We start from the raw sequence: 24,413 nt of genomic DNA, 5'->3' as shown, positions 1-24,413 counted from the left end.
CTCAGCTGCAAGAGAGCCTACATGAGAAGTGGGATTTGCAACAAATAGCCTTTTCTCTATAAATCACTGACACAGCTGGCCATCCCCACCACTTTTGCACAACAGTCCTAAGAATGGCAAGATCATTGTTTGTCGATCTTTATTACAATGAAAGCCTTGAAACCCTAATTATTACTCATTCTTTGGAGATGAGGGGCTGGGGGCTATAAAATAAGTTTGTTTGATTGCCTCCTTGAGTAGCCATTTTATACCCAAATGCATGAAGGAATATTTCTAGGGAGATTGATTATCTTCTTAGCATGAACAAAAGTCAGGAGCTGGAACACAATAGCATTCTCTTCACACACAACAAATGGGAATGTTGGCATTTCTAGATAAGAGTGAGGAAAGAGAATGTGACTATTGGAGTGCTTGTAAGTTAAGTCTCCCTTGGTCTTGCTTGAAGAATGAAAATGTGGATCTTGGAAGACACAGTCTGTAAAGACAGTGTACCCATACCCACACCTAGTAATCCAATGAGTGGGTTTTCACAATGCTGAGAGCATTGTTGGGGTCACTTGGAGTCATAAGGGTAGGATACCAAAATGAATGAAATAGTGACTATGGACGGAAGTATTTTGGAGGCCAAATTTACTTGGGAAATAGAGTATTTGCCTTTCTTTACTTTAGCTAGATGTTGGCCTGGTTGCTACTTACCAGTGACCCTTGTTTTGTCATTTATTCATGTGTTTATCCTATTCCTCCTTGCTGAAAACCCCCTGGAGAGAAACTGTAAAGTGTTCCTAATGTCCCTTTGCTCCTTGTTTCCTGTGTTTCTTCTGGGTTTTGGTTCATCTCAAGTTCAAAAATGATGTCTACATTTTTCTAAGAAATGGTAGCCTTTCTAAAACCAGTGATAATCTGTGAATGGGGAGGGAGTGGGGATAATGATTCTGACTACAGAAGAATTACTGGAACTTTCTTAATGAGTAGGGTGGGAAAATAGGGTGGGAAAATATGAGGAATTTAAATTCAGAAGTAATTATAGGAAGGAATGTCAATTCCTTTATCATCTGAAATGTTTTCATGTAATTTTATTGATAGCCAGCTGTGAATTTTAAAAAGCCAACAACTATGTTCTTAATCATTATGCTATACTGCCCTTAACCAAAGCCAGTGTCTTCAGAATTCTCCATTCTTGAGGTTTAACTTAATCATTTCTTTAAAAAATTAAAAAAAATTTTTTTTTGTTTTTTAACTTAATCATTTCTTTACAATCTTCTTCATGTTTACATATTGAGGGTTAGGCACACAAACATGAGATCCAGGGCTTGAAAGCAAACACAGAATGCAAATCCAGCAGTGAAAATTTTCTGAATCTGTTTCATGAGAGCCAGTCAAATGAAGCTAGAGATCAATTTATGGAGTCTGACCCTTGTTCAAATCTCTGCCACACTATCTTTTAGCCCTGTGGCTTTGGAAAAGTTACTTAAACTCTCTGTGCCCTATTTTTGTCACCTATAAAAGAAAATTAATAATACCAAATTTGGGGGGAAATAAAATTAACATTAAAGTGACCACTAAAACAACAACGTTATTCAATTTCTCATTTCTTTCAGATTCTATTCTCTCTACCTTACTTTATAGCTAGACTTAGTGAAAGAATTGTCTTCATGTGTTTGCTCCATTTCCTTCCCTCTTTCTCTCCTCTTCAGCCTACTCCAGTCTGTTTTCTGCCCAAACCTGAATACATATTCTTTGCTCCCCAAATTTAATGTCCTCGTCTAGTGTCCCTTATTTCAATGAATGGCACAACCACTTAATCCAATGATGCATTTATCATTTATCATACCTCCCTCTTTCTTCATATTCAGTCCATTTCCAAATTCCTCCCTCTTCTCTCCATTTCCATGACCACCACCATCTCTTGCCTGGAATACTGCAAAAGATTCTGAAATGGTCTACTCATCCATCCCACCATCAATCCATTTATTGTTCTCATCACAGCTAATGCATCTCTCTTTTGTGATGAGTTATATTTGTTTATTTGTCTTATCTCTGCCACTAGAATGTAAGTTCCTTGAGGTCAAATATTGCATCTGACTTTTCTTACCGCTATTCTTAGGGCCTAGCACCAAGGCTGGCATATAGTGAAAGCTAAGTAAATATTTTGGGAATATGTACTCCTTAAATGGGAGTTCCCATTGCATCATTACCATCATCATCATCATCATCATCATCATCATCATCATTAGTAACCAGGTGATTTCTTACAGAAATACTCTTTTCTCTTCATATTGCCAATTGAGAATCAGGATCTTTAAATCTGCTTGGCTTAGGAAAGTTCTGTGAACTTTTTGCATTAGACACTAGTACACTCTTAGTATTTTCATTGCTCTAACACGGACACAAAAAGATATAAGGATATCAGAGAATGGATTTGTCTCCCTACATTTTACAGTGATTTCTTTTCCCATTCTGTAAGTAATATGTATATTTTTACCTATTGCTACATAAAAAAATTATTCTTAAACTTGACAGCTTTAAAAAACCCAGCATTTATGATCTCACAGAACCAGAAGATAGGGTGGCTCTGTCCTTTGGATCAGGGTCTCTCACAAGGCTGCTGTCAAGGTGAAGTTATCTAAGAGCTCAACTTGGGAGAAGACCAGTTTCCAAACTCATCATGGGCCTGTTGACAGTCCTCTGGTTCTCACTGGCTGTTGGCTGGAGACATCAATTCCTTGCCATCTGAGCTACTCTGTAGGGCTACGTACAACATTGCAACTTGTTTCCCTCAGTGCAAGGGCTCTGAGAGAGAAGAATAAGAAATGATGATAAGAAAAAAAAAAAGAAAAGAAAGAAAAGAAAAGAAAGAAAAAGAAAAGAAAAGAAAAGAAAAGAAAAGAAAAGAAAAGAAAAGAAATCAAGAAGAAAGTCAGATTCATTTTGTAACCTAATCTCAAAAAGAATACCATCACTTTTCTGGTATTCTATTTATTAGAGGCAAGTTATTAGATCCATCCCACACTCAAGGAGAGAGAATTGCACAATGGCATGAATAGGACCATTGAGAGCCATCTTAGAGAGAAGCTGTCTATTGCAAGGTGTGACTTTGTTCTCCCTCAGCAAGAGCACAGCTGTCATTTGATTCTTTTAAGCCTTTTCTCCTTTGAGAATTATGGGCTGCATCACCATCAGGACCTCAATGCCTTGCCATACATTTCCTTCAAAAAAAGGAAAAAAGAGGGTGTGGGCCAAGTTCTGTTTAGAATAGCTCCCAATATAATAGCAACTTTAGTTGTCATTGCATGTTGTGCATTGACACTGAATCATGAAAAGGACCTCAATTACTCCTTTTGGCTTGTCTGGGCATCAGTTTCTTAATGTTTGACTTTAAAGCTTCCTAATGACTATATTAAAAATAGAACCCTAGAGATTATAGATATAGAAGTGTATATTTAGACCTTGGGTTTCTTTTCCTCCCTGTAGCCTATCCCCCACATTGCACAGAGGTTTTAGTGCCATTTGGGATCATTTTGAAATTTTATCTGTTTTATTATAATATACCTGTTCAACATTTCCCATATAACTTTGTTGTAATACTTCAGATTAAGCCACCTGCTAATTGACTGAATCATCTGTAATTTCTCATGCCTTCACTCTTTTATATCACATACTGTAAGAAAAAAGAAGATAATAACTTATATTTAGGAGAGGTTCATGGAGAAACTCTAGAAAATAAGTAGACATAGTTTTACAATTTCAAGTAGAGTTGTGAATGTAGTTTAAAAAGGAAAAATTAAAAAGTAGACCTACAATCATATAACTAATATCTCCATCTTTTATTTCCTTTTATGTAGATCGTTTCCCAGAGAAAACTGTCTAAATCCTTGTTGAAGCATGGGAACACAGCAGGGAAGTCCTCCATCACGGTAAGTCCTCCATTAGCAGCCCTCTGTCCAGGTGCCCAGATGGAGTGGTTGGACTGAACTTGCCAATGGGAAGCAGACCCTCTGACTATTGGGAGTTGATACCACAACTGCTCAGCTTTCCAAAGTACTTCTCTCCTTTTTGTTTCTTTTTCCTTCTTATCTATTTTTCTTTCTTTTTCCTTTTTGCCAATATAATTTTGATCCTTCTACCCCTAGGAAAAAGGGATAGAAAAAGCATTTGAAAGTGAGGCTATTCACTTCTACTAAGCATGTCTGCAATTAATAAATGTTTTAGTGGGGGACAAAGATGGAGTTGTCGAGAACAAAAAGAATATGGAATTGTCTGGGGTTCTCAAATCATCAAACTACCTATCCTTGCCTTTTTTTTTTTTTTTTGAGAATTAAAAATATGCACTAAAAGCAATTAGTTCAAGATTTGTTTTCTAAGGACCAGAAAGCTCACCATTTAGCTCTCCTCTTTGTTATGTTATTGTATTTGGTAGCCAGTAGCCACATGTGATTATTTCAACTTAAATAAAATTATTCAAAGTTAAATAAAAGAAAATATTCATACCGTACACTAACCATATATCACGTGTTCAGTAGTTACATGTGGCTGTGAATATGGGGAGGGAAACAGAAATCCAGATTCAATTGGCACAGAGATCCCCCCCAACAAACTCAACCCAAGGAGGTCCACACCAAGGTACATAGTAATTAAAATGGCAAAACATAGTGATAAAGAAAGAATTTTAAAGGTTGCAAGGGAAAAGAAGGCAGTTACATACAATGGAAACTCCATAAGGCTATCAGCTTGATAGCTGATTTTTCAGCAGAAACTTTGGCAGGCTAGTAAAAAGTGGCACAGTATATTCAAAGTTTTTAAAGGGAAAAATTTGCAGCCAAGAATATCCAACAAGGCTATCATTCAGAATAGGAGAAATAAAGAATTTCCCAGACAAACAAAAATTAATTGAATTCATGACCACAAAACCAGCCTTACAAGAAATATTAAGAGAGAGTCTGTGAGTAGAAAACAAAAACTACAAGTAAGAGTAAGAAAAACAGGAAGCACAAAAGCAAAAAAAAAAAAATTATTAAGTATATCTGTAAATATTGGTCAAGAGAAGCACAAAATAAAAGGATGTAAAATAATGATACCAAATATCTGATACGTGAATGGGAGAGGAGGAAAGAATGAGTTCAAAATTAAGTTGATATATTTAACATCAGCTAAATATAGGCTGTTATATATAAACTGAATGGTGACCACAAATCAAAAAACAGTAATTGATATGCAAAATAAAAAGAATAAAGAATCCAAGTATTTTACTAAAGACATACAACTAATCATGAGAGAAAAAAAAAAAAAAACAAGAAGAAAAGCACAGGAGTGATTACAATAGCAACCATAAAACAAGTAACAAAATGGCAATAAATATACACAGATCAATAATTACTTTGAATGTAAATAGACTAAATGCTCCAATCAAAATACATAGGGTGATGGAGTAGATTTTTTAAAAAAAGATTTATCTATATGCTGCCTGTAAGAGACTTATTTCATATCTAAAGACACACACAGACTAAAGTGAAGGGATGGAGAAACATTTATCATCCAAATGGAAGTAAAATGAAAGCTAAAGTAGCAATACTTATGTCAGACAAAGCAGACATTAGAACAAAGACTATATAAAAAAAAGAACAAAGACTATAACTAAGGACAGAGAAGGATACATTATAATCATAAACAGTACAATCTAAAAGGAAGATACAAAAATTGTAAATATTTATGCACCCAACATGGGATCACCCAAATACAAGCAGTTAATAACAAATATAAAGGAACTAATCGATAGTAATACAATAGAAGTAGGGGACTTTAACATCCTACTTACATCAATGGATAGATCATCCAAGCAGAACATCAACAAGGAAACAGTGGCTTTGAATGACACACCAGACCAGATGGATCTAACATACATATTCAGAACATTCCATCCTAAAACAGTAGAATGCACATTCTTTTCAGGTGCACATGAAATGTGCTCCAAAATAGGTAACATATTAGGCCACAAAACAAGTCTAAACAAATTCAAAAAGACTGACATCAGGTCATGCATCTTTTCTGAACCTAGAAATCAACCACAAGAAGAAATATAGAAAGCACACAAATACACAGAGGTTTAATAATATGCTACTAAACAATGAATGGGTAAACCAAGAAACCAAAGAGAAAATCAGAAAATACATGTAGACAAATGAAAATGAAAATACAATGGTCCAAAATATTTGGGATACAGCAAAGGCTGTTCTTAAAGGGAAGTTTATAGCAATACAGGCCCACCTCAAGAAGCAAGGAAAGTCCCAAATAAACAACCTAACCTTATATCTAAAGGAACTAGAAAAAGTATAATGAGCAAAACCCAAAACCAGCAGAAGGAAGGAAATAATAAAGATTAGAGCAGAAATAAACAAGATAGAAACAACAACAACAAAAAATAGAACAGGTCAATGAAACCAGGAGCTGGTTCTTTGAAAAGATCAATAAAATTGATAAACCTCTAGCCAGACTTTAGACTTACCAATAAAATTGATTAAACTTTAGCCAGACCCCCCAAAAAACGATTCAAATAAAATTAGAAAGGAGAGAAATAACAACTGACACCACAGAAATACAAAAAAATTATAACAATATTATGAAAAATTCTATGCTAGCAAACTGGACAGCCTAGGAAAAATGAATACATTTCTAGAGACATATAGCCTTCCTAAATTGAATCAGGAAGAAATAGAAAATTTAAACAGACCAATTACCAGCAATGAAATTGAATCAGTAATGAAAAAACTCCCAGTAAACAAAAGTCCAGGGCCCGATGACTTTACAGGTGAATTCCACAAAACATTTAAAGAAGAGTTAATACCTATTCTTCTCAAACTATTCCACAAAATAGAAGAGGAAGGAAAATTCCCTAAGTCGTTGTATGAAGCCATTATTCTATTGATACCAAAATCAGATAAAGTCATTACAAAAAAAGAGAACTACAGGTCAGTATCTCTGATGAACATAGGTGCCAAAAATCCTCAACAAAATACTAGTAAACAGAATCCAACAATACATTTTAAAAATCTTTCCCCATAATCAGATGAGATTTACTACTGAAATGCAAGTGTGGTTCAATATTTGCAAATCAATGGGATACATCACATCAATAAAAGAAGGGATAAAAATCATATGATCATATTAATAGATGCATAAAAAGCATTTGACAAAATATAACATCCATTCCTGATAAAATCTCTCAAAAATTAGGATTAGAGGAAACATACTTCAGCATAATATACAAAAAAAACCCCACAGCTAATGAATGTTATACTCAGTGGTGAAAAATTGAGAGCATTTTCTCTAAGATCAGGAACAAGATAGGATGTCCACTCTCACCACTGTTGTTTGATATAGTACTGTACTTCCTGGCCACATCAGTTAGACAAGAGGAATGAATAAAAGGCATTCAAATTTGTAAGGAAGAAGTAAAACTTTCCCTATTTGCAGATGATGTGATACTATATAAAGAAAACCCTAAAAACTCTATCAAAAAACTACTAGAACTGATGAATGAATTTTGTAAGGTTGCAGGATACAAAATCAATATACAGAAATCCATGAGCCTACTGGTAATGAAGCAACAGAAAGAGAAATTAAGAAAGCAATCTCATTTACTATTGAACCAAAGATAACACACCTAAGAATAAACTTAACCAAAGTAGTGGAAGACCTATACTCTGAAAAGCATGAAAGATATTGAAGATAACACAAACAAGTGGAAAGATACTCCATGCTCATGGGTTAGAAGAACAAATATTGTTAAAATGTCCATATTACCCAAAGCAATCATGCACATTCAGTGCAATCCTTATCAAAACACCAACAACATTTTTCACAGAACTATAATAGACAATCCTAAAATTTGTATGGAACTGAAGAAGACCCCAAATAGCCAAAACAATCTCAAAAAAGAGAAACAAAGCTGGAGGTATCACAATTCCAGATTTTAATTTATACTACACAGTTGTAGTAATCAAAACAGTATGGTACTTGCACAAAAATAGGCACATAGATCAATGGAATAGAATAGAAAGCCTAGAAATAAACTCACATTTATATGGTCAATTCATCTTTGACAAAGGTAGAAGGAATATGAAATGGGAAAAATATAGCCTCTTCAACAAATGGTGTTGGGAAATCTGGATGGCTGAATGCAAAAGAATGAAACTGGACCACTGGCTTACACCATACACAAAGAAAAGCTCAAAATGGAGTAAGGGCCTAAATGTGAGACCTCAAACTAAAAATCCTAGAAGAAAGCATAGGCAGTAATTTCTCTGACATTGGATATAGCAACTGTTTTCTAAGTATGTCTCCTGAGGCAAGGGAAGCAAAAGCAAAAATAAACTTTTAGGACTTTATCAAAATAAAAAGTTTCTGCACAGCGAAGGAAATGATCAACAAAACCAAAAAACAACCTACTGAATGGGAGAAGATATTTGCGAGTGACATTTCTGATAAAGGATTGGTATCCAAAATACATAAAGAACTTCTACAATTCAACACCACAAAAACAAATAATCCAATTAAAAATGGTTAGAAGACATAGGAGACATTTCTCCAAAGACAATGTATAGAAGGCCAACAGACACATGAAAAGATACTCCATGTCACTCATCATCAGGGAAATGCAAATCAAAACTACAATGATATATGATCTTACATGTGTAAGACTGGCGAAAATAAAAAACACATGAAAGAAATGTTGGTGAGGATGTGGAGGAAAAGGAACCTTCATGCACAGTTGGTGGGAATGCAAACTGTCTCTGGTTGAGAGTTGCCCTTGGAGGGAAGTGAGGAGGTATTTATTCCCTGGTATTTCCTGTCCTGCAATAAGACAGAGCAGGTTCCATGGGCAGAGGGACACTTGACACAAAAAATCTAATCAGCAAGTGGTTGGAAGTGCAGCTACTGTGGAAAACAGGATGGAGTTTCCTCAAAAAATTAAAGATATTTACCCAAAGAATACAAAAATACTAATTTGAAGGGTTACATGCACCCCTGTGTTTATTGCAGCATTATTTGCTGGAAGCAGCCTAGGAGTCCATGGATAAATGAATGAAGAGGTGATATGTATATATGCATGGAATGTTATTCAGCCATAAAAAAGAATGAAATCTTGCCATTGGCAACGACATGGATGGAGCCACAGAGTATAATGCTAAGTGAAATAAGCCAATCAAAGAAAGACAAATACCATATAATCTCACTCATATGTAGAATTTAAGAAACAAAAAACAAAGGAGAAGATTTTTAAAAAGGAGAGAGAGCCAAACTAAGCACAGACTCTTAATATAGACAACAAGCTGATGATTACTAGAGGGCAGGTGGTGGGGAGAGGGGAAGGAGGTAAAATAAGAGATGGAGACTAAAGAGTACAGTTACTATGGTGAGCACTGTGTAATATTTGGAATTGTATTATTGTACTGTATACCTAAATCTGATATAACACTGTATATTAACTGGAATTTTTAAGAATTAATAAAAAATAATTACATGTGAATAGGAGCTACTGTATTGGGCAGTGCAGATTACAGAACATTTCTATTATCATATAATGTTCACTTGGGTAATACTGGAAGTATTTCTAAAACAAACAAACAAAAAACCTTGAAAATTTCAAGTAAAACTCCAGTATTTGAAACTTTGGCATCTTGTTATAAAGCCCTTGAGAAAGGTAGAGAAAGTGGTCTAATTATTGTGTAGACAAAAGGAAAAAAAGGTAGAAAAATGTACCAGGAAAATCTGAATTGCTGGGCGTGGGTAAATTGCCAGGTAGCAAACCTCCTGAGTTCTTTTGAACATTCCTTTTTAACTTGAAAGTGACCGATTCATTTTAAGAAAATGTATTAAAGCCATTTTTAAGGGGAAAATTCAAAAAGATTCCCTGTGGTGTAAGTTATGACCACTCTCACAAGCACTTACCTGAGTTTGTTGCTTGAATATTTTAAATGAGGCATTCATATCAAGTATGTTTTTTTTTTTTGACTTCCATGTTCAATCTACACAGATAGTTCAAAGAGTCTTTGAAGACCCCATTGGTGTTCTAAAAAGCCGTGGATCCAAAGGCTCACTCCCAAAGCGCCCAAACCCAGAGAAGCTTTGGCATGGTGAACCCAGATACGAGATTTGCTTTTGGCCTTTGTTCTTTCCCAGAAGAACAATACCTAACCTTGCCACTTTTACTCTAAGACATTTTGAAGATTTTGCTTCTCACACTTCCCAGACAAATTTAATCTCCTTCTTAATTTTATTTTTTTTAAAGATTTAATTTATTTATTCATGAGAGACACACAGAGAGAGGCAGAAACAAGACATAGGCAGAGGGAGAAGCAGGTTCCCTGAAGGGAGCCTGATGTGGGACTTAATCCCAGGACCCCAGGGCCACTAACCTGAGCCAAAGGCAGACGCTCAACCACTGAGCCACCCAGGTACCCTCTCCTTCTTAATTTTTTTATTTTTTATTTTTTTCCCTCTTAATTTTAAATATTTAAATACCTCTCTTAATCTTGGTCCTTGGATTAGAACAATGGCTTCAACAGCTTCTGGAAAACGCATAAAAATATGTGAACCTTTTTTCCTTTAGGTGATTGCTGAAGAATTATCTGGCAATGATGACTATGTTGAACTTGCATTCAATGCCCGGAAATTGGATGACAAGGTAAAGTGTTTGGCATTAACCTTACTGAAGGAAGTAATAAAGCTAGCACACAAAGTTTAATCAGATTTCCCCCTGCAGCTGTTTTTTCCCTTTCAACCGACATTATTAAACAGATCAAAGATTTCAGAGAGGTCTGCAAAGTAAGGCTTCCCCAAATTGAGAAGCAATTGATGAGAAGGGGAAGGGACTATAATTAAAAGAAGACCATTATGTCACACCAATTTGTTCCCAAACACCACAGGTCAATAAGCACAGGTAAATATGGTTTAACCCCATTGCTAGAGACATTTCATAAGAAAACAGATGACATGAAAGGGGAGAGAAGTGACATTTATTAAGCACCTATATTTTCCAAGCACAGAGTTAAGAGCTTTTCATGCATCATCACATTTAATCATTCTTATAACTCCCATGTAGCAGGCATTAGTAACTTTGTTTTGCAGATGACGAAACAGTTCCAAAGAAGAAGTAACTTGTCTAAGGTCACTCCATGTGTTAGTCTAGATAATCTAAGAAACAGATACCAAGACAGAATTATTCATTAGATTTTATTAGGAACATAGGGAAATCTGCAGACCATAATGCAAGTCTGACCATGAGTAAAGGAGAGAGCGAGGAAAGGGTGGGTAGCAGTGTCCTGGAATGCCATTCGGTCGAAAGAAGGCTAAGCAAGGCCATCAGGGAGTCCTAGGGCCAATATTGGCCTGCAGGAAAGTATCATGTTCCCCATGCCTGCCTTAATATCCCCTGCACAGGCAGGCTCTAGCTGGGAGCGGCTGATGGGAAGCCAGGGCTCTGTGCAAGTAGAGGGATGTATTTCAGGGCACAGCAGCTGAGGCCCTCAGTCAGTTACACTCCCTGTAGTGGGAGGTGTCTCTCTAAAGCAGTTTTCTTGGCTACCATATCCTTCTAGTAAGTGGCTAAAACTGAGGATTCATTTCCATGTCAGTTTCATATATTTTTCTATTCTTTCTATTATATCTGACAACTTCTACCCAATGACAGGCCATGTTAATCTTATATTTACAGAAAAGTTCTTCAGTCTCCACCTCATATAGAGGAGAGAGGACTGTGCTGTCCAACTTCACCATATATTTGTGCTTTCCCTCCAAAGATAGCTTTAAGTAAAAAAACACATCACATTAATAAATGTATTCACAAAGGATTCTGTTTTCCTAGAGCACAACCAGAGAAGAGGGGATTTTTTTTGGGGGGGTATCACTTTTTCAAAAATTGCTGACAGGTATTAGGCCTAAAAAAGTAAAGCAATTCCCAAAAGTCTCAGGTAGCCACATATATCCTGGCATATCTCACTCACTTTCACATATGAACAGCACTCAGCCCATTAATAAGTTCATTAATTTATTTTTTATTTGTTCATTCATTCTTCATTCATCATACATTCACCAATATTTGTTGCATGCACCACCCATCAGGTGGTGGGATAAAGACATGCTTTAAACCATTCTCATACCCACGACCTCAAATTCACCATCTAACTAGTGAAATGTAAATTTAAACATAAAGTGAAAACTGCTTTAAAATACTGTTATAGGCATGATGAGATGTGATAAGTGATGTATAACGACTGTCTGGAGAAGGTTAATTCTGCCTGGAGACATCAGAAAGACTTTATCCTTATGAATGAATTATAGTTGTTTGTTTTTAGTGTCCTGAGTAGCTTGTGTGAAATTTTCGTGAACTGCTGCCTCTTGCCATTAGCATGAGCTAGGTGCTGGAAACGCCAGTGTGCACTGATGTCAGTTGGATGTAAGCTTTTAATTCTCACTTCCTATTGGTCATTATGGTCTTTTTCCCCCATCATCTCCCCAGGTTTTGGAATGATTCACCAAACTGCTTTGTAGTATCTTTTCTGGTGCTATTATAAGCCATTGGGTCAGTGTGCAGCAGTTTTAAGCTACTCAGTTAATGGTTTATAATGGCTTCTTTCCACTTAATAGTCTCTTAAGCACCTCTAATCTGCCCTTTAACTGACTTATGTTATAGCACAAGAGGACTTGGGGCTTTGTTAGTGGGCCCATTAGCTCTGAGGTGTTTGAACACTTTCCCTTCATTCACATGAGCACTTGCTCACAAAACTGTAAAAGGCTCAGACAGCACAGAATATGGTTCTAGGTGGGCATTTCCACCTTTGTCTGAGTTGATTATCCAAGGCCCTGGTCACTGCTGAGCCTCAATGTCCCAGTGCTGTAGACTCCAGGTCCTTCATAATCTTGCCCAGGCTCCTTCATAATCCAGAGAGGATCAGGTCCTGTTCAGAACAAAGCAGAGGCCTTTGTTCTTCTCTGGACTGAATGGTGAATGGACTCAGGTGGAAAAAGGGAAAAGTTGTAGAGTTAAGGAGCAAAATGATACCATGAAGATCACGTCAAACAATCTCTTTAGGAGACCAAGGCTCAGTAAGGTCTAATGACTTACTCAGATATTACTACTACTGATAATACTGGTTAATAGATAATACTGGTTATCTGTTGCTGTATAGGAAACCATCTCAAAACCTAGTGCCTTAATTCTTCTATTACATGTCATGATATCAAGGGTCAGAAATTGAGGTAGGGTTCAATGGGGCAATTCTGCTTCTTATGATGTTGACAGAAGTCACTTAGTGATACTCAGCTGGCAGAGGAGCTTATCTGGAGAATTCAGTCTAGCTTTACTCACATGCCTGGCACATGGGATGGCTAAAAGGCTGGGCTCAGCATGGTTGGTTGACCAGAGTGCTTACATTGTGGTCTTGGGCTACTCACATTTCCCACACGGTAGCTGGCTTTTCCCAGAGAAAGCATCCTAAGAGAACAGAGAGTATAGAGCATCAATTCTGCTGCATTGTGTTAGTCACATGTAAGTCATAAGGCCAACTCAGTGTCAAGGAGAGGGGAGTTTGACTCCACACATTTATGGGGGGTAGGAAAGTCATATCATAGAAAAGCATGTGGAGAATGGACATAGTGGTGGCCATCTCTGGAAAATTCAACTTGCCACAGTTTTTTGGGTGATAGAATCAGAACAAGATAGTACAATTATTTCATGTCATAGCTGGAAAAATATTTCCGACTTCATGAAAGAGGACGTCTTTCTAGCTTTTAGCATTCAATGATGTTGTTGCTATGTACATGTTAGCAGTTGAACTTACAACTACTAGTTGAGAAAATGTGTCATCACTAAAAGTAATGTAGGTAAAGGTCTTCATTTTCTAAATTTCATGAATTAGTATCATGAGACTCATTTCTACATGTGTTTGGGAATTTCCAGTATAAATATGTTACATGCAATTCAGACAATGGTTATAGGACATCTGGATCCCCAGCCCTGCTGTTATCATTCTGGTAACCATTAGATATCCAGATATGTTAGGTAGAAAACCTCTGGTCTAATGCAACTGCCTTCTTTTACAGATGAGAATGTTGAGGTTCAGAAATGTAAAATGACTTACCCAAGGCCAAACATAAACACGCATACACACACACACACACACACAGACACACACACAAATAATCAGTGACAGAATAGGACAGAATGGGCAAATCAGTTTGCCTTACTAAAATCTAAATTTCTCTTCAGGGCAAAGGGTTAATGAATACAAGCTGAAATGGTCTCTAGGTGTGGAGGTCTTGGTAATGTTCCCATGTATTTCAGGGAAATAGGAAGCCAGGGAGGAAGGAGGTGAAGGTATGAGGTAGGCAGCAGTCCTCTAAGTGCTGTCCAAGGTTCCAAGACCCTTTCAGGGGAATACATGAGGTCAAAACTATTTTCATAATATTACTATGATATTATTTTCTTTCTTTACTCTCATTCTCTCATATGTGGACAGTGGTTTTCTGAAAGTAGCTTGATGCCTATCACAATAGATTGAATGCAGAAACAGATACAAGAATCCTACTGCCTTCTATTAAGCCATTAAGTTGTTAAACTTATTTGTTTTGTTTAAAGATTTTATTTATTTATTCATGAGAGACTCAGAGAGAGGCAGAGACATAGGCAGAGGGAGAAGCAGGCTCCCTGCGGGTAGCCTGATACAGGACTTGATCCCAAGGAACCCGGGATCATGACCTGAGCCAAAGGCAGACACTCAATCACTGAGCCACCCAGGTGCCCCTGTTAAACGGATTTGTACAAATGTAAAGGAATGCCGTTTTCCAACTATTTTTAAATTTAGAAAATATAATATTTTCCATTAAAACACTATTTTGGGGGCAGCCCGGGTGACTCAGCAGTTTAGCACAGCCTTCAGCCTGGGGTGTGATCCTAGAGACCTGGGATCCAGCCCCACGTCAAGCTCCCTGCATGGAACCTGCTTCTCCCTCTGCCTGTGTCTCTGTCTCTCTCTGTGTCTTTCATAAATAAATAAGTAAAATCTTTTAAAAAATGCTATTTTTGTTATGGTGTATTGAGTTTGTTTTTATATTTTCAAAATGACATAACAAATGAATATTTTTTAAATTTCAGTTTTAGTTTATAATAGTAAGTATTGATAGATAAAATCTATGTAAACAAAAGCTTCTTGGGGTCCTAAATAATTTTTAAGAGTGTAAAGGAGTTTTAAGACCAAAGAGTTTGAGAACTGCTATTGTAGGATACCCAGGGAGCACTAAGTACTTTGCAAACCTCAATGAGAGAGAAATGCCCCTTTTCTTTTGATAGAAATAGTCATTTTAAACTTGCCTTTCCAATATTGTCAGTAGACCAGCAGCCATCTACCTATGTTGGAAATCCAGAGTCCTTGAAATCTGTCTTCAATGGCAGCCACAAATAAAATAGATTAAGTTTGCAACAAATAACTTATTTACCTAATGTTAATGCAGCTCACTTAATGGAGAGGTGGGCTTTCTAATTTCTAAAGCACTTTTATTACATTAGCAGTGAGTTGGCAATTAATCTAATAAGTAAGTAGAGATATGAATGTAATCACATTAGAACATTCAAGCTGACAAAGAATGTTCTTTCTCCTCTCTTTCCTTAGAAAGTATTCGTGTTGGTATGTGGAGACCACATCTGTATTAGTATCATTATAAAGTACATTTTTAGTGCTCCCACAATGCTAGACTGATGGGGTATTGTATAGACAAACAAATATGTCTCTAAAGTAGAAGTCAGCAAACTTTTTCTGTAAAGGATCAGATGGTAAGTATTTTAGACTTTGTAAGCCACATAGTCTCTGTCTTAACTACTCAGCTCTGCCTTGAAGCATGAAAACAACCATAGACAATACATAAATGAATGAGTGTGGCCGTGTTCCAATAACAAAAAAAGTGGGCAGGATTTAGGCCACACATCAGAGTTTGGGAACCCCTGTTCCAAAGCACCATTAAATCTCTCCCTGCTAGGCTGATTTCACTATATTCAAGTATGCCTGCCTAAAAACTAAGCTAGCCTGAGTTGATGATAGCAAGTTATAATTAATGAGCATCTACAGTATAGGAGGTGTCAGGTGTTTAACCTATATTATCCTCAAAACTCAAAACCATATTCCCAAAGGTAGAAATTATTTTTTCCACTTTACATGTGAAACATAGTAAGGTTAAACAGCTCGCCCAAAGTCATAAGGGTAGGAAGGTATAGAGTTTGGAATGACTCCAAATCTTTCAGATTATCTTTTCTTATTCTAAGATTCCATTTTCAAGATCACCATCATAGAAATGCATTGCTTCCTTTTCTATTCCAAACCTCAGCTGAGTGCTTATTGCCCTCTTACATGACTAAATTTCTTTCATACTGAGCTAAAAGTGTAGAGTGATATGGCCTCCAAGTTATTAAAAATTTCACCATAGCAAAACTTCAGTAAAGTACCTATATCATTAACCTTGCTTGCATCAAGCTGTCCCAAGGGCCATCTTAATGCTGATGGTCAAACAAAAAAAGACAAAAATTCCAGATTGTGTCACATAACTGTACAATTAGACCAGAGTTGTCATTTTTAAACTACAAATTTCTGAGTGTACATTTAAGATATTTTTGAGCTGCTCACGAATTATTTTATTTCCGGGAATCAGATGCCTTCTTAGTAGTAATCATCCCTGATAGTTGTGTAGTACTTTACAAACTGCCCTTGCACATTGTCTCTTTTATTGATAATAGTCATGGCCTCCACACTTTTTGAATGCTTATCACTGCCAGGTGTTGGACTCAACATATTGCATGGATCAGCTCCTTTAATTCTTCCATAGTATGAGGAGGCAAAAGGTGTCATTCTCTCCAATTACTGACCAGGAAACTAAGACTTGAGGAAATTAAATATCTTGTTCCATATCATGCAGATTGTATAACGTGGAATCGGGATTTAACAACAGTTCTTTTTTTAAAAAAAAATTATTTATTTATTCACAAGAGGCAGAGAGAGAGAGAGAGAGAGAGAGAGAGAGAGAGAGAGAGGCAGACACATAGGTAGAGGGAGGAGAAGCAGGCGCCATTCAGGAAGCCTGATGTGGGACTTGATCCTGAGACTTCAGGGTCATGCCCTGAGCTGACGGCAGATGTTCAACCACTGAGCCACTCAGGTGTCCCTGAAAGCAGTTCTTTGTTTTCTTTTTCTTTTTTCTTTTTTAAGATTTTATTTATTTATTCGTGAGAGACCCACAGAGAGAGACAGAGATACAGGCCGAGGGAGAAGCAGGCTCCATGCAGGGAGCCTGATGTGGGACTCGATACTGGGTCTCCAGGGTCAGACCCTGGGCTGAAGGCGGCACTAAACCGCTGAGCCACCTGGGCTGCCCCCTGAAAGCAGCTCTAAAGGCAGTGTGCCCATATTGGATTTTGAGTTACTTGAGGGCAGAGGTCATATCTGATCTTTCCTTCCTTGCTTTATAGTACGTCCACCTGACAACATCTCTGTGCTAACTCTAAATAAATAGTATCTTAAAAGGATGTAAAGTGAAATAGAAAAAGCATTGCAATATACTCCCCAGAGGGGAAAAAAAAGGTATTAAAGTGTATGTAAAGTATGATTACAAATATATACTTTTTCTTTTTTCATTCATCCATTCATTCATGAGAGGCACACAGAGAGAGAGGCAAAGACAGAGGGAGAAGTAGGCTCCTTGCTGGGAGCCCTATGCAGGACTCATTCCCGGGCCCCAGGACCACACTCTGAGCCGAAGGCAGACACCCAACCACTGAGCCACCCAGGTGCCCTCAAATATATTTTTAAAGAAATAAAAGAAAATTTTGTCTAGATTCTAGAAAAATATTTACCAGAATGTTATTCATAGTTGTGAAATTATGGGTAAGAGTATGGGCCATTTTTTCCTTCTCTTTTTCTATATTTTCTATTTTTAAATAAAAATAACAAAAGTTTAAAATTATCAATGAAAGGAAAAAGAAAAAGTGTGGTCAGCAATTTTAAGTGCAATTCACCAACACATTCCCTGAGGGAGCAACAATCTATTTAAGGAAACAAAGCCTAAAGCTCTTAGAGAGGAATCTAAGGGCATCTAGGAACAAGCTAATGTGGCTTATATCTATTATCAAAGGACGGTAAGAGGGAGGTTCCAATTTTTTAAGATGAGTGCTGAAGCAGAAATAAGGGGGAGAGGTGTGTGAATGTTTTGAGTAAACATGTGGAGGTAGGAATCAGCTAGCAGTGTGTCTGGACGGGAAACGGGCCATTTAGGTAGACAAACAAGGTTTGCGGACAGACTTATTGACAAAAGCAGCCACTATGGGGTTCTTGACAAGACAAAGGCTGTGGTAATTTGGTACCTTTAAAAATAGAGCAGAAGGACTCTGGGTGTTATGGTGCATGGTGCTTAGTTCTGGGCTAGGGTGGGAGGACTACAACGGGGAAGATAGATATGTCTACCTCCCATCTTTTTTCTAAGATGCCTTATGAAGTTTCTAGGCTGATATTCTTTTTTTTTTAAATATTTTGATTTTAAGTAATCTTAACACCCAAGGTGGGGCTCAAACTTACAACTCCAAGATCAAGAGTCACATACTCTACTGACTGAGTCAGTCAGGAACCCCAAGCTAATATTCTTTACTATATAGAGCCAGTCATATTATTTTCCTGCTCAAAATCTGTCATTGGTTGCCAACTGCTTCCCAGGGCAGGTGCAAAATCTTTGGATAAGTACTCAAGGCCCTTCATATCATGGAGCTGACTTTGCCAGGGTTGTCTCAAACAAACCCAGATGTATAGACTTCTTAGGTTGTAATGGAATTAACCTGCTCAGTGTGCCCCTCTGTTTGCTTTTTCATATCTTCGTGCAATCTGTTCTCTCCCTAGAAATATCCTCTTTACAACCATATTTTCCAGTGCAAATGCTTCAGCTCCTTCTCTCTTCCATTGTACATTCATTCATTCATACTTAGCCTTGGGTTATATTTATTTGTGTACTTGTCTTACCACCAAAATAGATGGTACTTTGGAGGATTGAAACCAAGTTTTATCCTTCCTTATACATTAACATCAAGTATGGAGATTCTATGATCAATATATTTCCTGAGACTATTTTGTTGAGCTGAAGACTAGAATGACTATGGGCTTCATTCTGCTTTGCTGTAGGCTAGAATTTCAGGGTGGAGGGAATCACCTGATGAAATATTAAATAAAAGTGTGGTAATTAAGGCTGTTTCCCAGAGAGCCTCCTACTCTACACCAGGCGTTCGTATCATTCATTCACTTACATATGTATTCATTCATACATTCAGTAAACACTGAGTACCACTAAAGCCTAGACATGGAAGATGAGGAAATGGTAGAGATATAAAAGAAAATCAGACAAATTCCTCCATTCTGAAAGTTTAGAATCCATTGGGGGAAAAATAAGTTTAAAGGAAGGATATGGATATGTCTACTTCCAGTAATGAAGTACCTGCTTGTTTTACATTATTCTCCCACTGAGAATGGCTAGAAACACTGGATAAGATACAAGAGACATATGTTTGGGCATCCTCAGGCAGTCAAATTTTGAGGAGCCAAAAATGGAGAGGAGAGAAATCCGCTGAAGTAATTCAGACATTCTATCCAGATTTTCCACTCAAGGCACTTTCTCAAGGCTGATTCATAAAACACCATGGGTAGATAGGCTAAGAAGCCTAGCAGAAAATAGTTTCTAAGAAATAAGGAAACTGAGCCAAAGTCTTTGTCGTCTCGTGGGCCTAGAGAAGCAAACTGAAGTTCTGTGTTACTGAGACAGCTAGGGCTCAAGATTCATAGATGTTTTGGAAAAAAACAGTCTGAGTGTCTTATCCTCCCAAGACAATCACCAATTAACAAATAGCAGCATAAAGAGAAACTGAACAAAAAGCTAGAGCCAGGAGATTATGGTGCTGAACAGATCCTTTGAAAGTCTCACAAAAATTAGCACCGAGGGCATGTCAAGGAACAACAGCCCTTATAAATACAAAGCCTTTCAGTTATAGCCCTTTAAAGACAATATTCAAAGAATAAATGAATAAAAAATGTATTGTGTCTATAAAGATTTTTGAAGAAACCAATCTCTAAGTAGCTCAATCCTAATTGGATATAGGTAACTGCCCAATTCTAACTGCTTGCCAGAAGCTAAAGACTCATCTGAAGCCTTTATAATCTTTCTTACACAGTGTCTGGTATACCAAGAGGAAACAAGAAACAGATAATAAAAACAGATCCATAGGTGATCCAGATATTGTAGTCATCAAACATAGGCTTTAACAATAACTACAATTAATATGTTTAAGACAACAGATACATTGTTTTTCAAACAACCAGCGTTGAAATTGATCTTTGAGGAATACTTTGGATTTAACTCAACCAAGAATGTGATTCTCTAGGGACTTGGGGTTCAGATGTAGCTCATTCTAGCTAAAGGTAGATTACAGAGATGAAGAACAAAGCAGGGAAGGGTCAAATCCAGGGGTATGTGATTCAACGCATGATCAAATATATGTAGGTGGGGAATAATTAATTTTTGTTTGTCTATTTTAGGATTTCTTCAGTAAATCTGACCCATTTCTGGAAATTTTTCGTATGAATGATGATGCAACCCAGCAGCTTGTACACCGAACTGAGGTGAGAAGAGTCATCTTCAGCTGTACCGTCCTATCTCCTAAGATGATAAATTGACCTTTTTTGAGAAACCTCTTACATTTCTTGATGTCTGTAGCTACACATTCAGACCTGGAGTCTTTACTGTCTTTAACAGGACTCTCTGCCTTTTGTACCTTTTTTAATTCTCAACTTAGATGTTAGAAGACCCTTTCACCTAAATTTTTCATTGTTGACCTTTAATACAAACAGCCAGCAACTTATTAACAATAAAAATATGAATATTAGATAACATTCAATGAGAGTGATTAGATGCCAAGCATTGTACTAAGTGATTTATATGCATTATTTTGTTTAGTTCTCATAACAATCCCTTGACATGATTATTATTACCCCCATTTTATAGATGATGAACTGAACCTTTGGAAAGTCAAGTGACTTTCCAAGTTCTCAATAGTTAACAAGAGATAGAGCAGAAGTTTGAACTGAGTTTGTTTGGCCTGAACTTCACTATAATTTAGGAAGCCAATCTGCCTCCCCAGTAAAAGTTCATACAGTGGACTGATGTCAGGCCTATTGTATGAACAGCTGTCCTATCTCAGCTGCCACTTGGTCTAGCTGCATTTCCTTCTCAAGCTCTCTCCTCTTTTTCCCTGGGGCTCCAAACCTTATCCCTTATTACCCCTACCACCACCCGGTACCACACACACACTCAACAACCAACCCCATTCTCTACTTTTATTTCATTTTATTTACAAACTAGTCCCAGAGAGAGTCTGTAGAGATGAGAGAAATACATTGATAAGGAGGAAGTGGGGTGGTTGTGATGAAATAGCTGAGAGAAGACTGTTGGATATACACACACACGTGCGTGCACACACACACACATACACATGTACATACACACCAATGGTGGGGTAGGGAAGAAGGAATCCTCATGACTTTCATAGGATGATATTGAGGGTGCCATGTTCGCTACTACCCCGTATTAGAAATCCATTTCCATTTTCCTGAATTAATAGAGCTGCAAGTAGCTTTAGGAGAACTTTTTGTGTCTTATTTAAGATAGACAAGAATTAAGTAGTCTTGAATGGGCAAAGTCTATGGATATCTGGTACATAGTTGGCATTTCATAAAACATGCTGAATAAATGAATGAAATATAGATAGTATGTCTGCCACATGTTATAGTACAATGTGATCCTCTGGAATTTAATCCCTGAGGATTGGTTTGAGGTGCAGTAGTTTCCCTGAGTGGCACCTAATTGCCACCACCAAAGAGTCTTTTTCACACATACAGATTTCTGTGGTGGGACAGACTTCTTTCAGGAGAAGTGAGTAAACTTTGGTAAGAACTGGAAGAGGTATATCCATTCGTGCTTTTGCTCCAGACAGTGAATGAGGGCTTTAAAGTGCAGATGGAAAGGAGATAGAGGGTATTTAATTGATTTCTTCACAAGATCCCCCTCTCCTTTGCTCCTGACAGCAGTCCTTTTCTCATTATTGGTATTGGTAAATTCTCATTCCCAAAAATCTCTAGAATTCCTCCCATACCTCATTGCTGAGGGGCTTCTGGAGTCTCACAAGAAATGTGATTGCAAAGTTTTCCAGTAAGACAGCAACGTAACAGTGATTTTTTTTGTCTTTCTTATTCAACAGATATGAAATAAATACTAGGCAATACTGTTCTCTTGGGGGAAGTACACACACACATGCACACACATACAGATTCTAATTTCATAGGAAATTTCTAGTTGCAACTTTGATCTGCTATTGAGATTTTCAAGACCACTGCAATGAAATATCATCACTTCTTAGTGTTTTTATATAAGGACAAGAACTTTAACTCAAACACTTTTATCTAACTTTTCTTCTCACTATCACTCTGATCATCCCCAGGGTATCAGGGCCCAAGACAAAGCCTCACAGGAGCATTATTTTTATACTTTAATGCATTAAAAGAAATTTAATAATGAGTCCATGATACAATCAATAATTCATAGTTATATTAAGGAATCCAGGAGAAGAGAGAATCACTTATAAAATAATTATGTTATTTGGATAGAGAATTAAATTTTTTTATAATGCTGACTTCTTCTAACTAAAAATTTCATAGGAAAGAAAAATCAATATAATAGAGTTCTATTTGACTTCATTTGTAAGTACCCTAGAACAGTCAGTCGTTCTCAAATTTCATGCCTCAGAATCCTATAGGAGACCCATCTCCAGAGTTTCTGTCAGTCGGTCTGGGTGCAACCTAAAAATCTGCACTTTTAAGGTGGTGCTGGTTCTCCTGCTATTCTAAGGACCACACTTTGGGAACCCCTATCTTAAAGTACACAGTACACTCCTAGGCACAGAGTGGATTCTCCTCCATTCTAAGCCCAGTAGAATTACTTGAATCATAGTGATGGCAGGCTAAGACTTGATTTGTATGGACCCCTGGGCAGGATTAATTAGTAAGCTGCTTTCAAAAGGATTTCGCTGTACTATAGACTTAGTTTGTGACACTGAAGATCTGAAGATCTGCCCTATTATGCCTTCCTAGATAGCTGGGATAAATATTCTCCTGGGATTTTTCTTTTAAGAACTCCTCTGACATGCACTCTGCTCAAACTCGAGCTCACGAGTTACCAAAACCCATTTAGTTCTTTAGTAGTAGAAATGACCTACTACACTCCATACACCAACTAGTCTTTGAGTGTAAGTCTTTACTTATACTGCCATGGGAATGACAGTCCTATAGAACTAGAGATCCTTTATCAGAGGCCAGAGGCAGCCCTGCCTCCTCAATCCTAGCTCCCTTTGATGTATAACAGGTCATCTCCAGCATCCACATTCTGACAGTATTACTGTCATTATTTATGAGACAACAGCCAGGACAGTGACCACAGGAGTTCTTCCCATAATGACCCACATAGTGGGCACCCTTAAAAGATATGCTACTCCCAAGTTTTTATTAAGACACTATTCCAGGCAATTGTCCTTTTCATAAGCACCACAATGCTTCTCAGTTTTTATGTTGAAATATGAAAATGTCAAGCATTTCCTCCCCAACCCAGCACTTCTTTCTTTTCTCAGGTGGTGATGAATAACTTAAGCCCAGCCTGGAAATCATTCAAAGTATCAGTCAATTCTCTATGCAGTGGAGATCCAGACCGCCGGCTGAAGGTCAGAAATCTGTCTGAGAAATGCAATTGTTTATGTATTTAACTCTCTTCTTTCTCCTCATGTGAATGTTGGCAAACCCAACATTTTCTGTACCACTTCCCCAAATCTCTTAGCATCTTGATGGAAGATGCAGGAGCTATTTCTTCTGCAGGAGCCACTGAAGCTTATGAGATAGTCCAAGATAAATCCTGATTGTGTTATCTTAAGAGGCAAAATCCATGGCTTAAGGGTGCCCACTATGTGGGCACACAGTGACCTTACAGTTCCAAAAGAACAAGGACAGAAGTTGCAAAGTCTCTATGGTCTAGTCATAGAACTCATATGAGGTCACTTCCTCCATATGAGGTCACTTTCTCCACATTCTGTTGGCTAGAGAAAGTCACATGGCTATCTCAGATTCAAAGGGTGAGGAAGTAGACTGCCTCTTGGTGAGAGGAGTTGTGAAGTAATGGTGGCCTTTTTTTGTCCAATTTACCACAAATGCTTTTTGGATATCATGGGAATAAACAAGTTGGAAGAAAAGACACATCGTGAGAATGACCAAAGGACAACCAGAGACAGAATGCAGACTCCAGGA

General features: G+C 37.4%; 1 protein-coding gene across 1 annotated transcript in view; it reads left to right on the top strand.

Annotated features, from left to right (window-relative positions):
- The window catches only part of CPNE4 (copine 4), a 329,018-nt gene that overhangs the window by 193,147 nt on the left and 111,458 nt on the right, over nt 1-24,413 (top strand). The window contains 4 exon segments of the mRNA XM_038570851.1: nt 3,843-3,914; nt 10,607-10,681; nt 20,607-20,690; nt 23,747-23,836. Coding sequence (XP_038426779.1) covers nt 3,843-3,914; nt 10,607-10,681; nt 20,607-20,690; nt 23,747-23,836 — 321 coding nt within the window.

Source organism: Canis lupus, chromosome 23 (genome assembly GCF_011100685.1).
Source record: "Canis lupus familiaris isolate Mischka breed German Shepherd chromosome 23, alternate assembly UU_Cfam_GSD_1.0, whole genome shotgun sequence".
Taxonomy (NCBI): domain Eukaryota; kingdom Metazoa; phylum Chordata; class Mammalia; order Carnivora; family Canidae; genus Canis; species Canis lupus.
The sequence above is the reverse complement of the archived record's forward strand: the minus strand, read 5'-3'. Positions and strand labels throughout refer to the sequence as shown.